Raw genomic sequence first — 23,428 nt, 5'->3', positions numbered from 1 at the left:
ACTCTCCTGTCCCCCATGACCACACCACAGATACAAAGCTTTCATGTCTGCCTTTGGCCAGAGATGGGCCTGGTTCCACCCTCCCATCCACTCTCCTGCACCCGTGTTTCCTATCACCTGGGCTGAGAGAGGAGCTTTCAGCAAAGCAGTCTTGCAGTCAGCCTCCCCAGAAGGAAGCACACAGTGCTGGAGCAGGTGCCAGGACCTGGCTCACTGCTATTCCCCCTGGGGGCCGGAAGCCTGCACGACTCGGGGACGGGGAGAAGGGTCTAGACACCACTGGTCCTACAAGCTGGGGTTGTCTCCCTGCGCAGCGCTCCCAGGCTTGCTCATTTGTCAACTGTCACCCTCATGCACCTCTCTCGCGTTGGCTTTTTAAAGGCACAGACTCTCTCTAGAGCCCCCCGGGGTGAGGCCAGACACTGATGCATGTCACAGAGCGTCAGCTGCTCTCACCAGCTGGCATCTCTCTGTTATACTGTGTCCCTGACTCTAACTCTGGCATCTCAGCAGAGCCCGCCCTCACATGCTTTTTCATTCCTTCAGACTCAAGCCCCTTCCAAGGCTGTGCTCCCTGGAAGCCTCTTCCCCCGGGTCCTGCCATGCACCCTTCTCAGTTCTCACCCTCCCTCTTTCCCTAGGGCTCACAGAGGGGCCTCGTGCCCGTGGCTCTCACTGGGTGGTTCCCACACCGCTAGCATCAGCATCACCTGGGGGCTTGTAAGAAATGCATGTTCCCGGGCCTCGCTGGCAACACTAAATCAGACTCTCTGGAGTGGAGCCCAGCCATCTATTCCAACACACACGTGATTCCTCTGCATCCCAGAGACTCAGAACGGCTCGTCCGGAGTTGCGTTTTTCCACACTGTTTCCCACAGAACAGACACTCCTGGAACAAGGGGTTCTGTGGTCAAGTGAGTTGGGGCCAAAAAAAAAAAAAAAAAGCTAAAGAGATTTCTTTTCTTTTCCAGCTTTCTTGAGATAAAATTGACATATATCATTGTGTAAGTTGAAGGCATACAATGTAATGATTTGATATATGTGTATACTACAAAATATAAAGAGATTTCTTAATTGCAATCCTTTTAAGGCTTTAATTTGCTAAAAGGAATCGTGCATCTCCAAGAGGGAATGAGGGTGTCTAGTGCTACCAATGTAATAGCTGTGACATTCTTTTTCCCTGAGAGAGCTATAAACACCTCTAGAAATTAATGTTCTGAGGGAAGACTTCTGAGGCCTCTGACTGAGAACAGTGTTTCTCTCTTACGGTCTGTGTCAGTCACCTTAGGTGGGTTATCAGGCCCCACCCCAGACCAGCAGAATCCATTCCTGTGAGGATGAGGACTGCCAGCCTGCACTTTAACAAGCCCTCCCGGGGCTCCCTGTGAAGCCCTGGTCCAGGCAAAGTTGGGGACAGCTTCTAGCCATTCCTCTGTGACCCCTGGCGCAGCCCTCAGAGGCCAGCCTGGCTCTGCCTTGGTGCTACTGAGGTGCCCAGACAATGCCAGGGCCGGGCCAAGGTCACCGGAAGGAGAGGCAGCCACGCGTTACAGAAAGCACCGTGGCTCTCACAGCAAAAGGACCTGGAGTGGGTGAGGGCTCTGACGCCTGCGGGCGGGGTGACCTGGGCCGATCCCTATCCTGCAGTCACGGCCAGGGTCACAGCGTGGCTCAACTCCAAGGGCAGCCCTTGGCAGCCGTGTACGGTGTCCCGGGGCTTCCCGGCGCTTCCCGGCAGCCCCTGGCAGTCTGTTTATGGCACAACGGCCATGCCTGCTTCACATCAGGATGGCGTTGCAGCCGCACGGCACCTGCTCTCTCTCCCAGATCTGGAACTGCTGGGAGGGAATCTATTGGAGGTGTTGCGCCTGACCTGTTTTTTAAATAAACTGGGGCTGTTTTCCAGCTATTAGTCACTTTTCCCCCAAGCCTCCACCTATTGAATTCTCTTCTTATATCCTCAGATATTTTGGCTGCAAGAGATGTCAAGTTAATTGGATGCTTGGCTCCTGGCTCTTCCTCCTTAATGGGCTTACAAAGCAGACTTGCCATGCATCCCCTCCCCTTCCTCCCTCTCCCCTCCGCAAGCCAACAGGGGCCTCTCTCTCCTTTGACTTGAAGGACGTCACCAAGCACCCTCTCTGCTTCCTTTATGGACAGATGTGCAGAAAGATACAGCCAATCTCTTCCCCCACCCTCATCTTGCCTGGAGCTGGACGAAGCCTTCATCCCAGATACGGGTCACATCATCCCTGTGGGACCTGAGCTGGGCAGGTGACTCTACGCTCAGCCGGGGTCCCCATGGAGGCAGAGGGTGTCAGGCGGAGGTCACACATTCGGGGCACCTGTGGGTTCTGGTCTTGGTTCTCTCCCTATTCAGGTTATGATGCAAAATCCATTTAACCTTTCCGACCTTCACTTTCTTCCTCTGTCAAATGGCAATAATTATGTGTCCTGCCTCTTCCACGGGCTTCTGTGATGACTAAAGATGCTGTGTGTGTAAATATTCAGAGGCAATTCTAAAGTGTGAGAGAGGAGAACAAGACTTGCATCTCTGGCCAACTGACTCTCTGCCCTGGTGTTATTTGGGGACGCTGCCTGCGCCCTTCTCTGGCCCTGGACACAGTGGCTTTGGCTGCCCTTAGCACTCTGTTCCTCTGGCTGCCTGACCCTTGTCCTCACCCTCCACACCGTCTACTCCCTGGGCTCTGATCTACCCCTCTTCCCCAGAGCTTTCTGAGAATTATGCAGTTGCTCTCTTCAAGAACATGCCCAGGGGCTTCCCTGGTGGCGCAGTGGTTGAGAGTCCGCCTGCCGATGCAGGGGATGCGGGTTCGTGCCCCGGTCTGGGAGGATCCCGCATGCCGCGGAGTGGCTGGGCCCGTGAGCCATGGCCGCTGGGCCTGTGCATCCGGAACCTGTGCTCCGCAATGGGGGAGGCCACAGCAGTGAGAGGCCCGCGTACAGCAAAAAAAAAAAAAAAAAAAAAAAGAACATGCCCATCATGGAAACTCAGTCATTTTCCCCAGACGCTGACACCTGGCCTCTCCTGCTCCTATTCTGGATTCCTGTGGCATCCGTTGGTCCAAAGCTACTGGTTAAGTTCTGTCCCTTTTTACCGGCAAACAGTCTCATGCAAATTTTCTCACTATTGTAGGTGCTGCTTCTACAGCCCAGAAGTAAATTCCTTCAGACCCGTACCCAGATCTTACGTGTCACTGTTTCCCCCTTAATGCTTGGCACAGAGCTGGGGCTCAATAAGGATGTGATGATTAAAGTATCCTTACAGGGGCTTCCCTGGTGGCGCAGTGGTTGAGAGTCTGCCTGCTAATGCAGGGGACGCAGGTTCGAGCCCTGGTCTGGGAGGATCCCACATGCCGTGGAGCGGCTGGGCCCGTGAGCCATGGCCGCTGAGCCTGTGCGTCCGGAGCCTGTGCTCCACAACAGGAGAGGCCACAACAGTGAGAGTCCCGCACACCGTGATGAAGGGTGGCCCCTGCTTGCCACAACTAGAGAAAGCCCTCGCACAGAAACGAAGACCCAACACAGCAAAAATTAATTAATTAATTAATAAACACCTACCCCCAACATCTTCTTAAAAAAAAAAAAGTATCCTTATGCTTCTACCGGGTCAATGTTGCCTTTCATAAATATATTATGCAAGGTTCCTTCCCACCATGCATCCAGACACCTTTCTTGCTCCTTGAGAGGGCGGGGAGGTGCCAGCAAGGAAGACAAAACGGAGAAGAATCATCATAAGAATCCAAATAATACTCAACACTCTTTGGAGGATTCAGTGGTGCTCCAGATGTCTTTACCGAGAACTGTCTTATCTCCCAGGATTTCTAGGAAAAGGAAATATCTTGCAAATACAGAATGCATTTACTAACCCCCATATTTCCATCCATGTAGACTACAAGTGGCTTCAAGTACAGATTCAAGTGTATTTGTAGACGCTTTTCCAACCATCTCTTCACAGCAAAGTGTTGCAAGACCAGAAGTGCAGGGAATGGTGCTGAGTTTCAGAGAAACTGACTGGCTGATTTAGTCCCCACAGTGGGGCTGTTCAGGACCCAAGAACTGGCCCTTCACAGAGTCTCTGGCCCCATCATCTGTCCAATAAGCCAATGGCTGGAGATAAACGAGCTACAAAGTCATAAATCAGAAAGAAAATCACAAGTTGTAGGCCAAGACCAAAGCCACATCAGCTTAAATCCAGATTCCCATCTGGTTTCCCAGGACTCCTCCAGACACTTTCCATCCAGTTCTAGGAAACCCATTTGCTCGAAATAAATATCTTTCCACCCAGATTCTTAGCAGAAGTGACTAACTCCTTTAATCCGAGATTCCAATGTATTTACTGAAAATACTGATGCTCCAGCTAGAAAGGGAACAATGTCAGCCATCCAGTAATATCCAGATCCGCTCCAAAGGTGGCCTCAACTTAGCCAACGACAGATCCCAGGAATCTGGATTTTTCAGAGCACTCCCAGGCAATTCTGACAGTCAGTTTAAACGCTGAACAAAACATGTGAAATAACAGTTTTCAAGACACTGAACATCAGGCAATGAAGAACTGTACCTTTGAAAGATGACACACCAACAAGGCAAACCCTATGACGGCTCAGCTTCTTACCTGGTATATCTGAGCTGGGCTGTAGGGAGGGGAAACCCAGGCAGAGCGAGGCATCTTCCTTGGTGGAAGAGACAGAGGTGGGAATCAGGAAAGCAGGACAGCTAGCGTTTGAAAGGCAGAGCGCTGGAGGGTAGACGACTCTACAGAGAGGGGGCTCTGGAGATCTGGAGTGAGGGCCCCTCAAGTCTTCAGCTGAGACTGACCGAATTATGCACGTGAAGAAACTACCTGAGACCAGGAACATAACGACAAAGAAGATAAAGGGACGACTCCTGAGAGGAGGAAGAAAGTATATTGTTATAATGATGGGAAAGAGGATGAAGACAAGCCCAAGAGGCCATTTTCCCAGGGCATACCTGTGGCTCAGAGACCACAAGTCACTGGTTCAAGGTCATAGAGTCAGAAACGGGTGGAAGGTGGAGTCAGACTCAGGAGAGGAAGTGCTGCTCCGAGGCCGAGCCTCTGATGGGCAGGAAACCAATAATGACAGCCCGCCTCCACCAAAACACTTTCCCGGCAAAGTCATCCCACTTAGGTCCCACCGTGCAGCGTCCTGGACCCTCTTAGGCACCTGGTCATTTTCCCGATTGAACACAAACATCTGTCCCTCTCGTGAATCACCCCTCCCTGGACCCCATCTCCAACAAACTGGCGAGGGCCCGCCTGTATGTAGGTTCGTAAAAGATCTTGAAGAGGCAAGTGTCTGACTGGGCAGCCGGTGAAGGTTCAGCGACCCTCAGCCCCAGAGCAAGGACCACGTGATGAGCGAAGCCCACGTTGAGACCTGGGAGTTCTTTCTCCAGCCCCGGCTTTGCCCCTGCCTCTCTGGGCAGCCTTGACCAACCTTTACCCTCTCTGGCCTTGGATTCCCATCCGCGGAAAGTGGCGGCACCGGATTCGAGACTGTGGACCAAGCAGGCATGTATGCGGAGACCACGTGGGCCGCGTGGACAAGCGGAGGGAGGGGGTGGATGCGGACACCCCTGTGGGGAGCAGGAAGCGGGAGGCCAAATGAAACATCTGTGCAGGGAGGTTTGGCCCATGTCCTCCTGTTACTTATCAGCATTGTGCTCACACCTGGGGGACTGAAGCCCAGAGAAAGGAGAAGATCCGTGGAAGACGAGCCCAGAAAAATAGGAGCACAGCCCTGAGAAGCCAGCTGGGAGGAGAGCCTGGGCTGGTCACAGTCACCAAACACAGAAAACAGAAAGCACCGGAGCCCAGGGCAGTGGCCGGTGCTGATGGAGCCTGTTCCCCAGAGCAGGCCGGAGGAGGAACCAGCCACGGCAGCCCAGCCACACAAGACTGGGGGAAAGGGACAGCAGCTGAGGTAGCCGGGGTCAGTGAGAGCAGTGGTCCTCAAACCCCGGGGGGACATCCCACTCCTGGAGAGGGGACTGTGGGCCCCACCCCCAGCCTCGGATCCAGTCAGTCTGGGGCGGGGCTGAGAATCTGCATTTCTCCCAAGTCCCCAGATGATGCGGACGTGGCTGGTCCAGGGATCCCACCAGTAACCAGCAGGAACTTGGGTCCTGGGACGCAGCTGCTCGTGTTTGGAACCAGCATCCGCCACGTCTTTGCTCTGTGACCCTGGGACATTCACTGCATCTTTCTGAGTCGCTGTTCCCTCTCTCGCAAGCCAGGGACATTATGAGTATCTGCTCTCAGGGTTATTTAAGAATGAAATTAGATTATCCATGGAAAGAGCTTGGGAAGATGCTTGGGGCAGAGTCGGTGCTGGGTGAACACCGTCAAGTATTTCTGTTCATAAGACCAGCTTAGCGGAAGCCCCCGGTGCTGGTAAGATGACCCCACGGTGACCTCTACGTGTCAGGGCTCAAGAAGAGAGAAGTTACTGGAGCCCAGAGGTGGTGAGGGCTGCGTGGGAGGCTACGTGGAAGCCTCGGTTTAGGGGAAGAGTCGACGGTGGAGCCTACAGGGAAGGAGCTGGAGGAATAACTGTTCTGAGCTCACTCCTCTCCCTTCCCTGATCTGCTGATGCTCCGTTGGTGGTGCCCCAGCTCACAACACCCCACCATGGGACCCTGCCAGCCAGCAGCCTGGGGGAGCTGGGGTGGGAGGGGAGCCTGTCCATGCAGCTCAGCTCTCTGGGGCAGAGAGCAGGGTGGAGAAGGATGGAGAGCACATTAGAGGAGCAGATGTAAGACACCAGCACGCTTGCACATCGTTTCATGCATACCCCTCCCCCTGGGGCAGGGCGACCCCCTAATCCAGCCTTGATGGGGATCCCCAGTGAAAGAGCTGGGGGACTTGGAAAGGCTCCGAGGCTCTGGGTGAGCAGCTTCTCTCCAAACCACATCCTGCGGCTAGAAACACCAGCCATACCCCAACACGGATCTGGTCCCTGGCACTCCCAGCAAGGTGAGCAGGAGGGTCCTGGTTCCAGCCCCGGCCAGGGCTCTGGCACTGAGCCATCCAGGCACCTACCTTGAAGGAGACTGAGCTCTTTGGCTTTCTGTGGGGAACAAGAGACCACCTTGCAGGAAGCAGAAGAGAGAGGATGGATTTAGCCGAGACTGGAAAATAGACACAGCAACCTGACACTTGGAACAGTCAGGGCTCAGAGCCCGGCTCTGGCCCTGAAATCAACTCTCTGGCCTTGACAGCGGACCTCTCCTCGGAGCCTCCCTCTCCAAAGGACAGTCACTATCACTCCTGCCTGTTTCTCTGCCCAGCTCCTCCTTAGCCTTCAGGATTTGGGGCCTAGAAAAGGATTCCCAGATGTGTTAAGTCACACTAGGCTCCTTGGATGAAATCACTAGAGCCATAGCTAGCTACAGTCATAGATATGACTGTGATTATTCATTATCTAAAATTGGACGGGATAAAGTACTGCAAAATAATACACTGTAGGGAATGGTTCTGCCGAGGCAACGGACTGAATTAAAACCATTGCTGTTAAACATTTCCCACTGGTGAATTGTGGTGTTCTCTTTACTCATATGCTGGGTACCACACACTTTCCCTGATACTGATGGGAAAGTCACGTGCAAGAGGCAAGTGGCCGGCTTTCCAAAAAGGTCCAGGCACAGTGAGGTGTAGACACTGCGACAGGGAGATTAACTTGAAGAGAGAAGATGGTATGCACCCCGTCACGGGCACAATTCATGCACCGAACACTGCGACAGGAAGAGCAGAGTTAGCGCTGGAAACCTGAAGGGCATCTCAGTGACTCACGGGTCCTGTCCCCTGGCTTCAGGTAAGATGTGATCAACCAGCCCAAAGGGTCCAAGGGACTCCCTGGGGGTCACTCAGCCAGCCCCTCAACCTGAATACAAAATCCCCACTCACCCCGAAACATACGGAAACTTAAGAGTTATCTGCTCAATAGGCACTTGCCCTATTTGGGTTAGGAATCAGAGCTCTGCAGAGAGGCTTCTGGAACCCCCAAGACCCAGCCCATTTTGTCACGACGGCAAGAGGAAGAAGAACAGCCTGGAAGCCTCCCATTAGCACTTTCTGGGAGGGTGGGGTGATGCTGGGTGGATTGAACGATGCTTCACAGAAGGAACGAGCGGAGCACCTCTCCTTACGGATTCAGTCGCCTCTCCAGGTTCACTGCCTTCCATAATCTTTGTCCTTCTTCCTCCTAAAGGATAAGGCGCCTTGGTAAACGCAGAGCATCCGAGAACCTCAAACTCCCTGCTTTTGTTTTCTGCTGTGCTCTCAGGGGCAAAGACAGCTCAGAAAAGACACGTCCCCTAGTAAGCACGCTGCAGAGTCTGGGCTATCACCCAGGTCTCCTGAGCCCCATGAGCTCAAACCTAAAGTGCTTTGATACCCAAGCATCTCCACCAGGGCCAGAAGAGAAGGAGAACGGTGACCCTGATGCTAACTCACAACGTCCAGCAGCTGCAGAACAAACACCCGCCTTTGCTCCTCTGAGCAGAGCGTCTCTACCCATAACTCATGCAGTCGCTCAGCCAGCATCCACTGAGGCCTCCTGGAGTGCAGGCATCACGCTGTCATGAAGAGGACGAGCTGGCAAGGGCAGGGACAGGAGCGGGCAGCGGCTGCAGTGATTCAGACAAAGGATGATGACGGATAATAGTGGAGGCAGCGGGATAGGGAGAGGGAGATGCGAGTACGGGATGGGAAGAAGGTAGATCTGGCAGGAGTCTCTTGCAAATTCTCTGGGGAGGCCCCTGGTGTGACTGCTGACTAGTGCCCTTCAAGGAGGCAGGAAGCCGGGGCAGGAACAGACGCACAAGCTCGGAGGAAAGGTAGGGAGCTCGGTTTGGGTCGTGGTGGACTTGAAGTGCTTGCCGCACCCTGAGGAAGAGAAACCCGGCCAGCAGTGTAGGTCTGGACGTCACAAGACGTGCAGGAGGATGAGGTCATCCAGGGACGGGAAGCCTGGGTCAGGGTCACTACCAGGGGGAAGGAAGAAGGATCCACGGGAGGGCTGGAGAGAGAACAGTCACAGGTGCGGGAGAGGTGGGAGGAGGGGGGACGCAAGACCCCAAAGAGGAGAGGGAATCGGGGAAAACGAAACACAAACAGTGCCGGAGGCCGTCGATCAACCAGGTGAGATTAGAGACCGTTGCCGTCGGTAACAAGGGGGCCTCCAAGGCCTGGGGCGAGAAGGTGTCAGAGGATGGTGATTGCAGGGATGGCCGTAGCATCGCCCCTCCTCTGGGCCCCTGGCATGGCGCTCGGCTGCTGGCACCAGCCACGGTACCAAAGGAATACGACGTCCTGGCTCGGCCTGGATTCTGGGAGACATGCCAGGTCCCAGTACTTTAGAAATAATGGTCCAGCAGCGCACACTGGGGAAGACAAGGAAGTATGGCACTGACAGATTTGAAACTCAAACCTTCCCTTTCGTTCCCTCTACCCCGTTCGCGTTCAGAACAGGCGAGACCCAGGCCACCTCACATGTCTGGTCATGCGGGGATTAAAGGAACCACTGCCCAAGACGGGAGTCTCTCCAAGATGCAGGTCCCCAGAGCTCGGGGGCCAAGAAGCTGAGGCTGCCTGCCCCGCCAGCTGCACCGCGAGCCCTGCACGTCTCTCCTGCCTGAAAAGGAAAGAGCCACTGCTCTCAGCAGCGCAGAGGGCCCAGCCTGGGGAAGGGAGAGCCCGAGCTAGCAGGCGGAGAGCAGAAGCGCAGGCAGAGGTTTCCGGAGGGAGGTTCGTCCTCCGGGACAATCACCTGCCTGCCAGCCTCCTCCCCTTCCGCCCTTGTTCAAGCCAGGACCCTAGAAGAGGTCAGCTCCCCGCCAAACCCAGACGGACGGCACCTCTTTGCGTTTCCCCAAACCTCCACTTTCTACACCATTTGCCACCTCGAGGGGAAAGCATCTCGCGTGCTCAACAGCACAAGTTTAGCACACGTGGGCAAGTCTGGAAGGGGAAGCCATGTGGAGGATGGTGATGAGCTGTCTCCATCCCCGCTGGCAGCTCGATAAGGGCAAACAGGCACAAAGTTGGCCTGGAAGGCACCTGAAGCAGCAGGGGAGTCACAGCAAAGTTTAAGACTTGCACAAAGCCTCCCTGCTTTTCAAAGGTCCTCATGCCCTGGCCTCCATCTAGTTCGGGGCCGCCCTATCAGGTGGGATAGACAAGGACCGACTCAGGCGTTTCTCACACGGGTGACTGAGAGTCAGAGGGCAGATGGCAACAGAGTCGGGGCCGCGGGTTCAGCCTCAAGCTTCTCTGCTCTTCCCAGGCTACCTGGTACCCGCCGAGGGCCCGAGGAACCAGAGTGAATAATCCAGGGAGGCCGAGGCCGAGGCCGAGCCCCCTTGGTGCTCAGGATGGAACCCGGCTGCCTTGACTAGGGTGTGTGCAGTACCCTCCAGGGGTGGGGGCGGGGCTGAGAGCTCTGGTCTCTAATGCTGAAGCAGAACTGGAAGAAGAAAGGGAGGTGGGCACAGGCTTGGCCGAGCTTCAGTGACGCCTCCAGGAAAAGCCACCAGAGCTGGCCGTGTGGACAGAAGCCCAGGGCCCTGCTGTACCGGCAGCCCAAGCCGCTGGTTTGCTTTTCTTTCCCTCCTGGAATATGGAGCATCTAATTTTTAACTTTATAAATAGAAGAGTGAATGACACCGCCGGCCAAAGACAGTCGCATCCTCCCGCAGAGCGCCGGCCCCGGAGCAGGAGGCTGGGGCCCCCGAGAGCCTGCAGCTAGGAGCCAGAGCCTCAGGGCTGTTCAGACCCCTTGTCTGGACATATCTGCCTCCCCCACCCCACCATGGCCCCTGCTCACGTCAGCCGATGATGAAGCATCAGGCCTAGTGGGAAGAAAATACATTGTCTGATACAAACCCCGGGACTGCCCTGCTTCGAGTGAGGTTTTGCAGGGCTTCCTCCACGGCCTCTCTGCCCCTCTTCCCACCGCAGAAGTGCAGGGAATTCCCCCCACGGCCCAGGCAGAGCCCTGACCGCCCCCTTCCGCCCTTTCTGAGACTTAAGGCTTGCTGTTCAGGAGGGTACAAAACGTATGCCCTTGTTTGTCTGAAAAATCTCCTCTTACCCAGTTTGCACTGAGTATCACCGTTCTCTCTGCAGCCCTGCCCTTGTCGTGCAGCGGTGAACATGTGTCTGGGGCAGCTTACCTGCAGCCTTGCTTTGGGCTGGCAGATGATGGCTATGACCTCAGAGACTTCCTCTTTAGGGGACGCTGGGTGACTGACAGTCCCAGCCAGTGTAGAAAGAAGGGAGCCATAGATAATGATTTAAACGCCAGCATCCACAGAACATTTTCAGTGCAGGAAAGGTCCATGTCACAATGATCACTCGTAGAACAAAAGGTTTGTAACCTCTAACAGGTACCAGGTGCTGTGCTAGGTGCTGGGATCCGACGGTGAACAGCACGGATGGAGGCCCTTCCTTCACAGAGTTTACGGTGGACTCGCAGACGAGGAAGTCAGCCAGTGAGTACAAAGCGATACACACCGCGACAGAGGATGCACAGGTACTGTAGGATCACAGGGCGGGAGAGCTAAGCCTGACTTAGATGAGGGGGTGGATCCAGGGAAGGCTTCCTGGAAGAGGTGACATCTAAGCTGAGACCTGAAGAAGAGTAGGAGGTGATGAGGGGAGGGAAGGAGGTGAGTGTAGCTGGAGCGGAAGGGAGGGATTTCAGAGAACAGCTTTCAGGGGGATGAGCCTGCAGAGCCAGCTAAGCCACGGCAAGGAGGTGGGTCCTTCTCCGATGATAATGGAAAAACCACTGAGCGCATCTGAGGAGGGGAGAAGCACAGTCAGGTCGCCACTCCAGAAGGCATGTTCGTGCTGCTGTGAGGACAGACCAGAGCCAGGCGCGGCTGTGTGGGGGGCCTCCAGGAGGTGATGCAGAGATTCAGGCAAGAGATGGGGGGGGCCTGCCCAGGACGGCCAAAGTGGGACCCCAAGGAGGAGGACAAACTCAGGGCAAAGGACAAGCCGATGAGGTCCAGGATAGCCATGGAGACGGGGCAGAGGAGACGGGGCCTGTGTCTTGAGTAACTTCACGCTCAGCAAGATGAGGACCAGCAAGCAGGAGAGGGCAGAGAGGTGGGAAGCGGTGACACCAGGAGGGGCCTTGAGGAGTCTGAGGTCCCCGTGTGGCACCTGAGCGGAGGTGTCCTGCGGGCAGCCAGACATACAGTCCAAGCTCGGGGGCCGGGTCTGGGCTTCGGCTGGGAATCCTCAGCACATCAGGCAGGAGGCGTGAGATGGCCCGGGGAGAGCGTGTCGCGCCAGGGAGGGTGGCCACCCAGCCCCCAGCTGAGGAAAACAGCACCCGAGCTACGTAACAAAGGTCGTACATCAGCTGCAAAGCTAGGGCTGCTAACCCTCCTGACCCTGACCCTCAGATCCGCTCTACAAGATTCCCACCCAGGGCCCCACTCCCCGCCCCCCACCCGCCCCCAGGTGCCCCCCATACAACACACCCCACCACGTTGAGTCATCAGTCCCCGGGTCAACCCCAGAGCTCCAAGCTCGTGGTTAAATGTGCACCTCACTGTGTGTTACCTGCTGTGAACTGCAAACCACGCGTGACAAGTACATAAGCCCACGCTCATGCTTCTGCGTGACGGCCCCGCAGACTCACGTGCATGTCCACACCTCCACGCATAAACACACCTGCCGCCCCACAGCCTGGACCAGGTCGTTTACATCCACCCGCGTGAAATCCGAAAGGACTCTTCCCACTTTGCACTGCAAATTTTCCCCCAAAAGCAAAACAAAAGCTAAGCAAATAAACGCCAAGTTACAACAGGAGGAAAAAGATGAAAACATGTGTCGAGTGTCTTCTTTCTGTCTTCTCCTGTGATTGTATTTAACCTGCATGGATTATAAAAATGGGTGTTAATCCCAGAGGGATGCGGATGAGACTCAAACTCACGTCTGCCTCCAAAACCCTCCCTGACTGTACACTGGGAACCGCAGCTTTCACTCTGGAGAGCTGGGAGCAGACAGACTCTGTAATGAAAGGAAGTTGGCTGGTGTACGTGTGATGTGCAAGTTTATTTCCTTTATTCATTCAATAAATATTCATCACTTCCCTGCTCGGTACCTGAAGGCAAGAATTGCACTGATGCACGTTAAGAGCGAACATCCCACTGATGCACGTTAAGAGCGAACATCCCTTAATTAGGATCCCATTTACCCTTGTGATGGGCTGCAATCATTTTTGTGGGATTCTCTGATTGCGTCTCCTTAGAGAAGTGCTGTCATAACCGCCTGTCAGGGCGAGATGAAGCCCTTGGATGTAATGCGCCTGGGGGAATTGCAGCCTCTCGTTTTCTGGCAGCCCTGGCTGTTAAAGGCCACCCCTTCCCTTCCCTTCCGCTAACGAGAGAAGATCCTTCACAATAGAGCCACAGGTGGGGACCTGAAGGAGGGATTTGCTAATCGCAGTTCCCTTTATAGTGGTTTGGTCTCAGCTGTACCACCCTCTGGTTGGGCCTCACCCCCCCCCCCGCCCCGTGAATGTCCTTTACTGGATTCATGGCCAAGAGGACAGGGCGTTTAACTCGGGAATTAACACCCGATTTGCGGCGCCTGCCTGGGCTATGCTTCTGTCCTCCTGCCCTCCCGCCAGGCCTTGTTCTCCTGCCGTGGGACCGTGGGGAACATCAATCCAGTTATGAGCAGTAGGAGTGGCTCTTGTCCCAGCAGCAGGGCTTGGGGGCGCCTGGAGAAGGCCCAGAGGTGTGAAGTGGGTGCCCATCTACCCCCCCCCCACTTCTCTCCATCCCTGGGGGCTTCATGAGGTTTGGTTTTCCTGCTGTGGACATTGCGAACACCGGAGCCCTGGACCCCAACACTGAGTGTGCGTGTGGAGTTGGGCAGGCCAGCCCGTGGGGCACGGAGAACCTTGTCCCTTCTGAGAATGTTTGGAGCAGTGAGTCCATCACGTCACCAGTGGAGGCCCTTTATTCACCTGTGTGCCCCCCGCCCCTTTGAGACACCAGCGAATAAGCCTGGATGATAAATCGTGGCTCATCTTGAGCATCTGCCGTGTACCCACATGAGCTTCCCACGAAGTCACTCATTTAACCCTCATGATAGCTCCGCGAGATAAGGTGCTACCACCACGACACAGATGATGAAACCGGGCACAGATGACGGTGTAACGTGTGCACGCCAGGACCCAGCCCGGCTGAGGTCTGCACCCAGGCACGAGCCTCAGGGCCCGCGCCCCGAACCTCTGCACAAAACTGCCTCAGGCCCAGAAGCCAGTGACCCACGTGGCTTAACGTGCCGAGAAAGTCCTTACCGCTCCTGTCCTCCAGAATAGCCCTTCATGGAAGCTAGGAATGGACTCACGATGCTACCATTACGATAATTCTCTGACAACGATGGAAAGCAAATCCCCCGGGAGGACAAGGGGATTGAACACGTGAAGCCAGGTACAGGCTGGCAGGCTCCAGCCAGCCTCCACCCTCTCCCACACACAGATGTTTACCAGTTCCTTCCAGCCCCCAAGAGGCTCTCAGTGGGTGGGACCTGGTGTGGGCAAAAGTGAGGACAAGCTTCCCACTGGGGATGTGAATAAAAGAGGGGTAAGAGGCCCCGGTCAGCAGCAGGACTGTAGTATAGGACTACTTACGGGTCCTATCATCTTCGTCAAGACAACCAACCACTGTGAGTTTCCATTTCTTCAACTACAAAATGGGAATAAGAAGAGTTGCTTTGTAGTGTTGCGTAAATTAAACAAGGCGATGCATACGAAGCACTGAACAGCGCGCCCAACACAAAATAGGGACGTGAAAATGGCAGCTCTTGTTATAATTTTGCCGCAACTCAAGGAAAGGGGGCCTGACCAAGGTTCTGCGGAAATAGTGGGCAAGCTGGACAGTAGGCAAGCAGCAGGAGAGAGACTTAAAGGAGACAGACAACCTTCACTGACTCTGCAACTATTCCGAGCCCTCTTTACAGATTCGTTGCCATCTGCCAGCCACTCTCTACTCAGACCTACTACGTGTGGGCACCATGTTGGATGACATTATGAGTTGAATCAAGTCCCCGCAAATGATGTATTGAAGCCCTAACCCCTGTTGCCTGTGAATTTGACCTCATTTGTAAACAAGAACCTCGCTGAAGTAATCAGATTAAGATGAGGCCATACTAGACAGGGACATACTGGACAAGAAGAAGAGATACAGACACACGTAGGAGAAAAGGCCACATGAAGACGGAGGCAGAGAGGCAGTGCTGTGTCAACCAGCCAGAGCGTAGCTGACAAGCACCAGAAGCAGGGAAAGAGTCAGGGAACAGATTTCCCCCTAAGAACCTCCAGCAGGAGCCCACCCTGCTGACACCTGGATTCAGACATCTGGCCTTCAGAACTGTGAGAGAATAAATGTCAGTTATTTAAGCCCCCAGTTTGTGGTACTTTGTTGCACGAGCCCTAGACAATGAAATAAAACTACAAAGATAAATGTAAAAAACCAAGTTCCTGTCCTGAAGTCTCTGCTATTCATCTCATCCCATGCAAGAAGCTGGACGTGAGTTTAGGTTTAACATGGTGGCCTTGGTCCAGCTTCCAAAAAGGTACACTTTGTTAGTCGAGAGTTTTGCCTGGCCCACCAGCTAGGACTCCCGGACCCAGGGACATCCCAGAGGAACGAAGACTGTCCTGGCCACAAGTTATACTGGGTCCCTGCCACCCACGGGGCATAGCAGTGAGAACTGAAAGCAGGAGAAGAAAGCCGGGGCTGGTATCTTTTCCTCGGTTTCTTCCCAATCCAGCATTCTTTGTTTCTCCTGTTAATTTCTCCATTCTTTCTCTTTGTATTGTAACTGTCTACTCTGTTCCTTCTGCTGTCTTCACAGCCCGGTGGACCGGAAAAAGCAGAGGTCTCAGTGGCTAGAAAACCAGAGTTTGAGTTCCATCATTTACTAGCTGTGGGATCTTGGGCAAGTGACACTAACTTTCCATGCTTTGGTTTCTTCATCTGTACGATGGGAATAATATGTAACTTGACATGTTACGTATGGTGTACAGGATGTAACATATGTGTGTAAGTATGTAATGTATGATGGCACCCATTAAACAAGACAATATATGCCGAAGCATTTTACGTGTCGTACGAAAGGGAGAGAGATCCTGCTAGGCACAATTCTTAGATCTTACGTAGGGAAACACTGGTTTTCGATATTACATATCAGGATATACCAGAAAATTAGCACCAAATGTAAAAACAGTCAAGCCGGTGCTAAAGGGGGTAGAAATGGCATTGACCTAAGAGGAAACATGGACCCGACACCAACACCGAAGCACTCTGATATTGGCAATGTTTTCCCGTCTCTTAATTTGAATGCTCTGAAGTTCCCATCCGGCTCTAAGATTCTATGACTTTACGAAAATGTATACATCGAGCTGTTTGCTCCTATAAAATTACACTTTAAAAAGAGATCTTTGCTTATGGGTCACCCATTACAAATCTGGAGAAAGCTGTGATGCCTGAGGGACTTCTAATAACAAGTGAAGGAGAAAAGCCATTTGAGGTGTGAAATATCCAGCAGGCCGGGTACCACCGGAGGGGCATGTCTTCTCAAACACGCCTCTCCTGGCTAATCCAGAATTTCAGAGGAAGGCGTTGGAATCACTCGGAGGGTGAGACACCTCTCCTGCAGCCCCAAATGCAAAGGCAACCAGAAGGTTTTTAATCTCCTTTTAGAATAACATAAACCAAGGTGACTCCAACTGCAATGGAAGAGATGGAGCTCAGACCTAAGGAAGAACTAACTTCCTGACTCTTGAGATGCACAAGGGGTTTGGGGAAGTTGCCTCCTGTGAAGCTCTGTAACAAGCAACCAAGGGGCCAACTGCATCCTGGGTGCAAGAAGTGGGCTCAGGGCTGGAAGCGCGGACAGAGTGGCCTTCCGGAGGGCCCTTCCTGCCCGCGCTTCCCCTCCTCTTGCCAAGTCGGTGCACAATGGGACAACACGCCTGCCTGTCACACAACAACACAGTCCCACTTCCAGTTACCTTGGCAGCCCACATCTCGCCACATTGCCCATTTTTTCCTGCTGGCACCGTAGACTGCAAGGTGTAAATGCTGTTTTTACAGATTTTTGCATGTTCCACGCTGGAATGTGATAATCACTTCACATCGCAGTTAGCACTGAGGAGGAAATGAAAGCCACTCCTGAGTCAGAGACGGGAGTGTGGTTTCACCCTCTTTGACAGCCAAAAGCCAACGGAGGACTCTCTGAAGGGCCAAATCTCTCAGGGGCAGGGGGCACAAAAGATACGTGGGCATCTTCTTAATTCTCCTGAGCTCAGTTCAGGGCTGAAATCCGTGTTTGCTGAGGGATGTAGACTGTGGTTTGGTGATCATTTCAGCTGGAGAAATAAGGAAGTCGGAGAGTTCATCCAGCTGGCACTTTTCTGGCGCGACTCCTAAAAGCTGACAGGTTGACGATCCTGCGGGCCTCGGGAGCTCACCATGCTCTAAACCCTTTGCACGAATTAATTCTTTCAATCATCGCAACAGCCGTACAAGACCCAGAGGGGTTCGGGGACTTGTTCACCATAACAACACGTCCACTGAGTTCAGTGTAAAGTCAGGCAGTCTGGCTCCAGAGCCCCACGCTCGTCGGAAAGAGACACGATGCAGACCCCAGAGAAGTGGGCCTGGGTCCAGCCTCCTCTTGCCCTCTTTCTTCTCCTCCCCTCACCTTTGTGCTCTAGGACTACACGCTTGAGCCGAAAACCCTGAGAAGAGGGAACCATGAACCAAAGCCACCAACGTACACCACGTCGGAATTCAGCCCAGTTCTCCCCATAACTCACAGGGCATCACCCATTGGTATCCTAACCCCACTGTCCTATTGTAGGAATTTTCCCAGCCCATCTCTCTCCCCAGGCCAGTAAGTCAATAGCACATTCAAAAACCAGTCTCCAAAATGACTCCTTTGCTAAAACTGCTTTCTCACCCCTGGGGGTTCTCCTCTGAGGTGTGAAAAACCCCATCAGGGAGTCGCACCGTAAATAATGCATCAGGCTTTCACCGAGAACCAGTAAAGCCAGCAGAAGCTCAGAAGGGTCCATCATCCCCCAGGCTTCATAACTGGGCATTGTGATTAATCCACTTATCTGCTATTCAGACAAACACCCCACGGGAAGAGTCAGTAGTAATGGACTATTAAGCAGGTACCCAGGCAACCAAAGTGCACCCATGCTTTGAGCTTTGCAGCACCTCGATTCCCAGAAACTCTATTCATTGCTTGAGTTTTCAGGGTCCACAATAACCTAAGCACAGGAGTGGGAGATGGGAAACCCAGTTTTCAGAAAGCCGTGAGTGATTAACACCCAGAAGGCTCACGAGCTTGTTCATAATCCCATGAATCAGTCAACAGTTGTGAGCATTTTTAATTTACTGTGTGTCAGGCACAGTGTTAAGAACAGGGTAGACACCCTCCCCCCAGAAAAGTTCATTATCCAACTGAAGAAACAGACATATAAAAAGCCAATGGGAGATCAGCTCGGTGCTTTGTGACCACCTAGAGGGGTGGGATAGGGAGGGTGGGAGGGAGACGCAAGAGAGAGGGGATATGGGGATATATGTATACATACAGCTGATTCACTTTGTTATAAAGCAGAAACTAACACACCACTGTAAAGCAATTATACTGCAATAAAGATGTTTTTAAAAAAGCTAATTATCTTGTAATAGGAAAAGCGAGACACAGGTGTTAGGAACGCAGAAGAAGGAGAAGGAAAACTTACTCTCCATGGGGTGGAGGATACATGGCTGATCTGGGAAGGCTGCTCAGAGGAAGAGACCTTTGAACTGGGTCTTGCTGGTTGAGGAAGATCTTTTGTTTCCAGAGAGAACGGGGATGGGTAGAGTAGCCCAGGTAGAGGAACCAGGAAGCACAAAGGCATTCAGGCGTGAAGTCAGTGTTTGCAGAGAACTGCATGGGGCAGGTACTGAAGGGCTAAGGAAATGGGCTTTATCCTGTGTCCTAAAGGCAACAGGGCGACACGGTAGGTTTTGAAAGCAATGTCTGATCATGAGCAGATTTGTACTTCTGAAAGCCCGTCGAGGGCTGGATTCGAGAAGAGGACAACAGGAGAGAGGCTGTCGCCTTAGTGAGGGCATAGTGAGGGTGGTGGCCTCTGCACGGACAGCCAGCTGGGGAGGAGACCAGACAGTAGAAGGTTTCTAATGACACAGGCGGAGCAGGGGATGATGCCCTCGGCTGAGGAGGAGAAGCGCATCTGAGGGACAGAGCCAGAAAAAGCGGAAACGGAACTCACCGTGCCCACCCAGCCTGCACCCTGGATGCTCCCCGCCCCCGCCCCAGCTCCAAACTTCACCAGTCAAGGGAGGCTCTGCTCACAAGCAGGTAGTTTTGTTCCCCACTCTCTCCTTCCTGCCTAAGGATTAGAATATCTCTCCCTAAAAACCCTGTGAGAGGTCACCCTCGCCTGTCCCAACACTGCCTCTCTCCCTTCCCAAACATCCTCTCTCCCTATCCCTCTCTCCTGCTCCCATCCAAACGTGGCATCTTTTTAGAAGTCACGTAGGGACCTCCCTGGAGGGCCAGTGGGTAAGAATCATTGCGTCCACTGCAGGGGGCATGGGTTCGATCCCTGGTCGGGGAACTAAGATACCGCATGCTGCACAGTGCGGCCAAAATAATAATAATAATAATAATAATAATAATAAAAGAATAGAAGTAGTAATGTAGGGCAAAAGGCAGTGAATCAGAAGTGGGGGCAGTCTGTGCTCCAAGGCTGTCTGTCCTAGCTGACCAGGTAACTTTCAGAACTTGCTGGACCTCTCAGCCTCAGCATCCTCACCTGTAAAATGGGGCTAAGAAATGAAAACAAATCTTTGCTTAAATCACGGGATTATGGTGAGGATGAAATGAAATAAAGTGCTTGTAAACCACACCAAGGAAAGGCAGGAAAAGGTGCTACCGAACTATCTGGATCATCTGGCACTACCGTCCACCGGACTGTGAGTTCCTTGAGGGCAGGGGCCTGGTGTCTTCATCTTTGGATCTCGAGAGCCTAATCATTCCTGGCACAGAGTCAGTGTTTGATAAAGATGTGTTGAATTAAAAACAAGGAGCGTTACCACCATAGACACAACACACACACACACACACACACACACACACACACACACCCCACAGAGGCATCCTTGCCTCCCTCTCTCTCACCATAAATGCAGGCAGATCCACAACACCCCACTTTTGGAAGTACTGCTCTAGTCCTGGCTCACTCCAAAAACAGCCAGTTCCTGGAAGAAAACCAAGGGATCGTCACGCTGCCTGGATGCCTCCATTGGGCACGTTTGACCAAGTCTGAATTCTTCCCGTTCTCAGGGGAAGCTGTGAAGAACTGAACCCCAGACTCACTCCCCTTCCCGGAGCCCCAGCTGGATGTGCCCCCCAACTTTGTGCCAGGCGTTGGACGTGGGTTTTTTTTTCTTTTTTTGCTCGCAGGAGCTCGGCCGCCTGTACTGCTGTTTTCATTGATGCCTTGAGCAGAGCTGGCATGTGCAACTGCCGAGAAGGGGGAGCGCGGAGCTGCGGGGGAAGCATGTAAAAATAGCCTGGCGCGCGTCGTTCTGCCTGCTCCGGACTCCTTGAACCCGGGCGGAGGTGGGGAAGCTCACATCGCCGTGCACACGGCGGAACCTGGCCGGGGTCTGCACCCAGACCCGGCGCAACAACCAGAGTGCCGGGGGGCTAGAGACCTGCAAAAACTTTTTTTTTTTTTTTTTAGAAGCCGAGCGGTAGGAGGATGGGTAGAGAGAAGCTCTTTCTTGCTTCTAGCGCTCCAGCCACACGGCTGCAGGGCCTGCTACGTGCTCGCTGGTCCAACAGATTACAGAAGTGCAGCCTGGACTCTGAGCTAGTTTTAGAAACCCATTCTGCAGGTGGGCGATGGGAGGGAGGAGGGCGAGGGGATTGGTAAGGCTAGCTCTCTGCCTTGCACTACACATCATTCTGAGTGTCTGCTCGCCTGGGGGCGGGGGGGGGTGGAGGAAGTGGCGAGGGGACCGCAGGCGCGCATGCTTTGCCCTAACTCAAGGCGACGGCATTAGCTCCGGAACACCCCACCCCACTGTTCTCCCCCAGAGCGTGTTTGTTTCGAAATCGACAGTTGCCAGATGCATGCTGCTTCCAGTTTCTCAGAGAACGGGGATTTTAAGAGCTTTGCTGCCTACGCGGGGGGGGGGGGGGGGGTTAGGGGGTAGCTGCAGTTCAGACCTCGAGGGAAGAAGATCGGGAAGGGTCTCTGCCCCTTCCTGCAACCCAGCAAGACAGAGGGACCATCCCCGTGCCACACCTCCATCCCGCCCCACGCTGCATATGGTAACCATATGTGAAGTGCGCGGCAGCAGCCCCACCAGACACCCGGCTATTAATAGAGCCGGGAATTTGCTCTCTGCCTTTTTCCTGCCACCGAGTAGGGGATGATCTTCACACACATACCCCACTCCGCCCCCACCCCTCGGCGCACCGTTCCTCCACGAAGGTAAGGGGGCTGCCCACGCGGATCCCCTTCGTGACTACAGGTGCCCAGAGCCTACGGGCTAACCCAGTTGTAATGACAGCAGGGTCAGAGCGAGGCCAGGGAACGCAGCCTCCAGTCTTTGCGGCTCCGAGCCAACTCCAGAGTACAGAAAGGGCAGCCGCTGGGCTGCCGGAGGCGGGGGACGAGAGCGCAATTTGCGGAGCTAGAGCGACCTCCTGGGAACTGCTGCGGGACGAGCGGCTGCGGACCCATTTCCCGCTGCAGCGCGGTGCGCAGGCCCCACGGCCCGCGTGGGCTCGGCTGCGGCAGGCACGGGCGCTGTCCCTGGTCCTGAAGGTGGCCGCGGCCCGAGCTCCCTCCCCGGGGTTAGCGTCCCAGAGGCGGCTCGTAGGTGCTGGAGGGCAGACCTCTCCCCGGCCCGGATCTGGGCGCGAGGGTCTGTTGGTGGTGCCCAAGTGCCATGCCGGCGCGGCGCGCGGGGGCCCCCCTCCCCGACCCCCCTCCCCGCGGCTCGGAGCTCTCCGCGGTGCTGCGGGGACCGAGAGCTCGAGCTTGGAGGGTAACGCCGAGGCAGCGGCCGGCCGGAGACGGTCAAGGCGCAGCAGGGAGCAGACCTGGCCCCCGGATCACCCATCCCGATCCGGCTGAAACCGGCACCCTGGAGCCCTAACGGAGCCCAGAGGGGAGGGCAGGGGAGCGCGGCCGCCCAGGGTTTGGGACTAGGGGTGGGGGGGATGGAAAGCGAGCCGCGGGGGGCAGGAGAGGGAGCTGGGGTGAGAGCGACTCTTTTGCATTTTCAAGAGGGAGGGGGCCTGAGACAGGCACTGTCTTTCCCGCACCCAGCACACACACACACACACACACACACACACACGCACACACGCGCACACGGCCGGCAGAAGCCAGCGGGATGGAGCTGGGAAAGTTTGGCACCAGGTGCAGAGCGGCGGCGGCGGCGGCGGCGGCGGCGGCGCGCGGCGCGGGGGTCCCGGCGGGCTGCGGGGTCTCCGGGCCCGGCCCCTCGCCTCCTTACCTCGGTGTTCTCGGCCGCGTTCTCCGCCATTTTCCTCCTTAGGAGCAGGCAGCGGGAGGAGTGTTTCATGCCCATAAGAGCCAGCAAGGGTTTGGAGATACAGAGATAGTGCCGAAAGAGAGAGCTGGTGTAGCTTTAAAAGAGAGAGAGAAAGAGAAAATGGGAGGAAAAAAATAAAATAAAATAAAAGCCCAACCCAGTCCCTCTGCTGGAGCATCAGCCGGTACCATCAACCACGGCGGAGTCTCTCCTGCAGTCTCCACTTTGTTTGCTTTTCCTCCCTTCTCATCGGCTTCGGATTCCTTCACACAGTTTCGAGTTCCTGTCGCGCCCGCGACCCCCTCCCCGCCTCTCTCCACCCGCGCTGCGGGCCGGGCAGGAGGGAGGGAGCCCCGAAGGCTCCGCGGAGGCGGCGGCGGCGGCGGCGGCGGCGGCGGCGGCGGCGGCTCCTCGCCGGCTGCTCGCAAAGTCCGGCCGGCCGAGGCAGTCGACAACTCCTCTCAACTTCTGCCGATCAGCGGGCGAAGCAACACGCTTCCTGCGCGTCCCTCCCGGGGGCTGAGCCGGTGAGTGGGGGCGGGGAGGAGGCTGGGCCGGGCGGGAGGCTGCTGCTGGGCGCAGACCGAGGGCCCCCGCGCCCCGGGCCGCCCCCTCGCCCGGGCTCCGGGGGTCTCTGGGCCGCCTCCACTCCCGGGCGCCGTGGACAGCTTGCTGGGGGGGAGGCGGGGAGGGGGGGTCGAGGGCTGCGCGGACGCAGCCGGGCCACGCGTGAGGCTCAGAGAAGGCAGGCGCCGGG

The 23,428-nt window shown here is 54.9% G+C and overlaps 1 protein-coding gene across 2 annotated transcripts in view; it reads right to left on the bottom strand.

The window, feature by feature from the left end:
- The window catches only part of PRMT8 (protein arginine methyltransferase 8), an 81,933-nt gene extending 59,226 nt beyond the window's left edge, over nucleotides 1-22,707 (bottom strand). The window contains exon 1 of one of the 2 annotated variants that reach the window (XM_060112039.1): nucleotides 22,633-22,707. In XM_060112039.1, the coding sequence (XP_059968022.1) occupies nucleotides 22,633-22,707 (75 nt within the window). Of the gene's footprint in view, nucleotides 1-946; nucleotides 995-22,632 lie in introns of those variants that run through there. The other variant, XM_060112040.1, reaches the window with a different exon arrangement.
- Nucleotides 22,708-23,428: the final 721 nt, after the last annotated feature.

Source organism: Mesoplodon densirostris, chromosome 11 (genome assembly GCF_025265405.1).
Source record: "Mesoplodon densirostris isolate mMesDen1 chromosome 11, mMesDen1 primary haplotype, whole genome shotgun sequence".
Taxonomy (NCBI): domain Eukaryota; kingdom Metazoa; phylum Chordata; class Mammalia; order Artiodactyla; family Ziphiidae; genus Mesoplodon; species Mesoplodon densirostris.
This window is presented reverse-complemented; position numbering and strand designations above follow the sequence as displayed.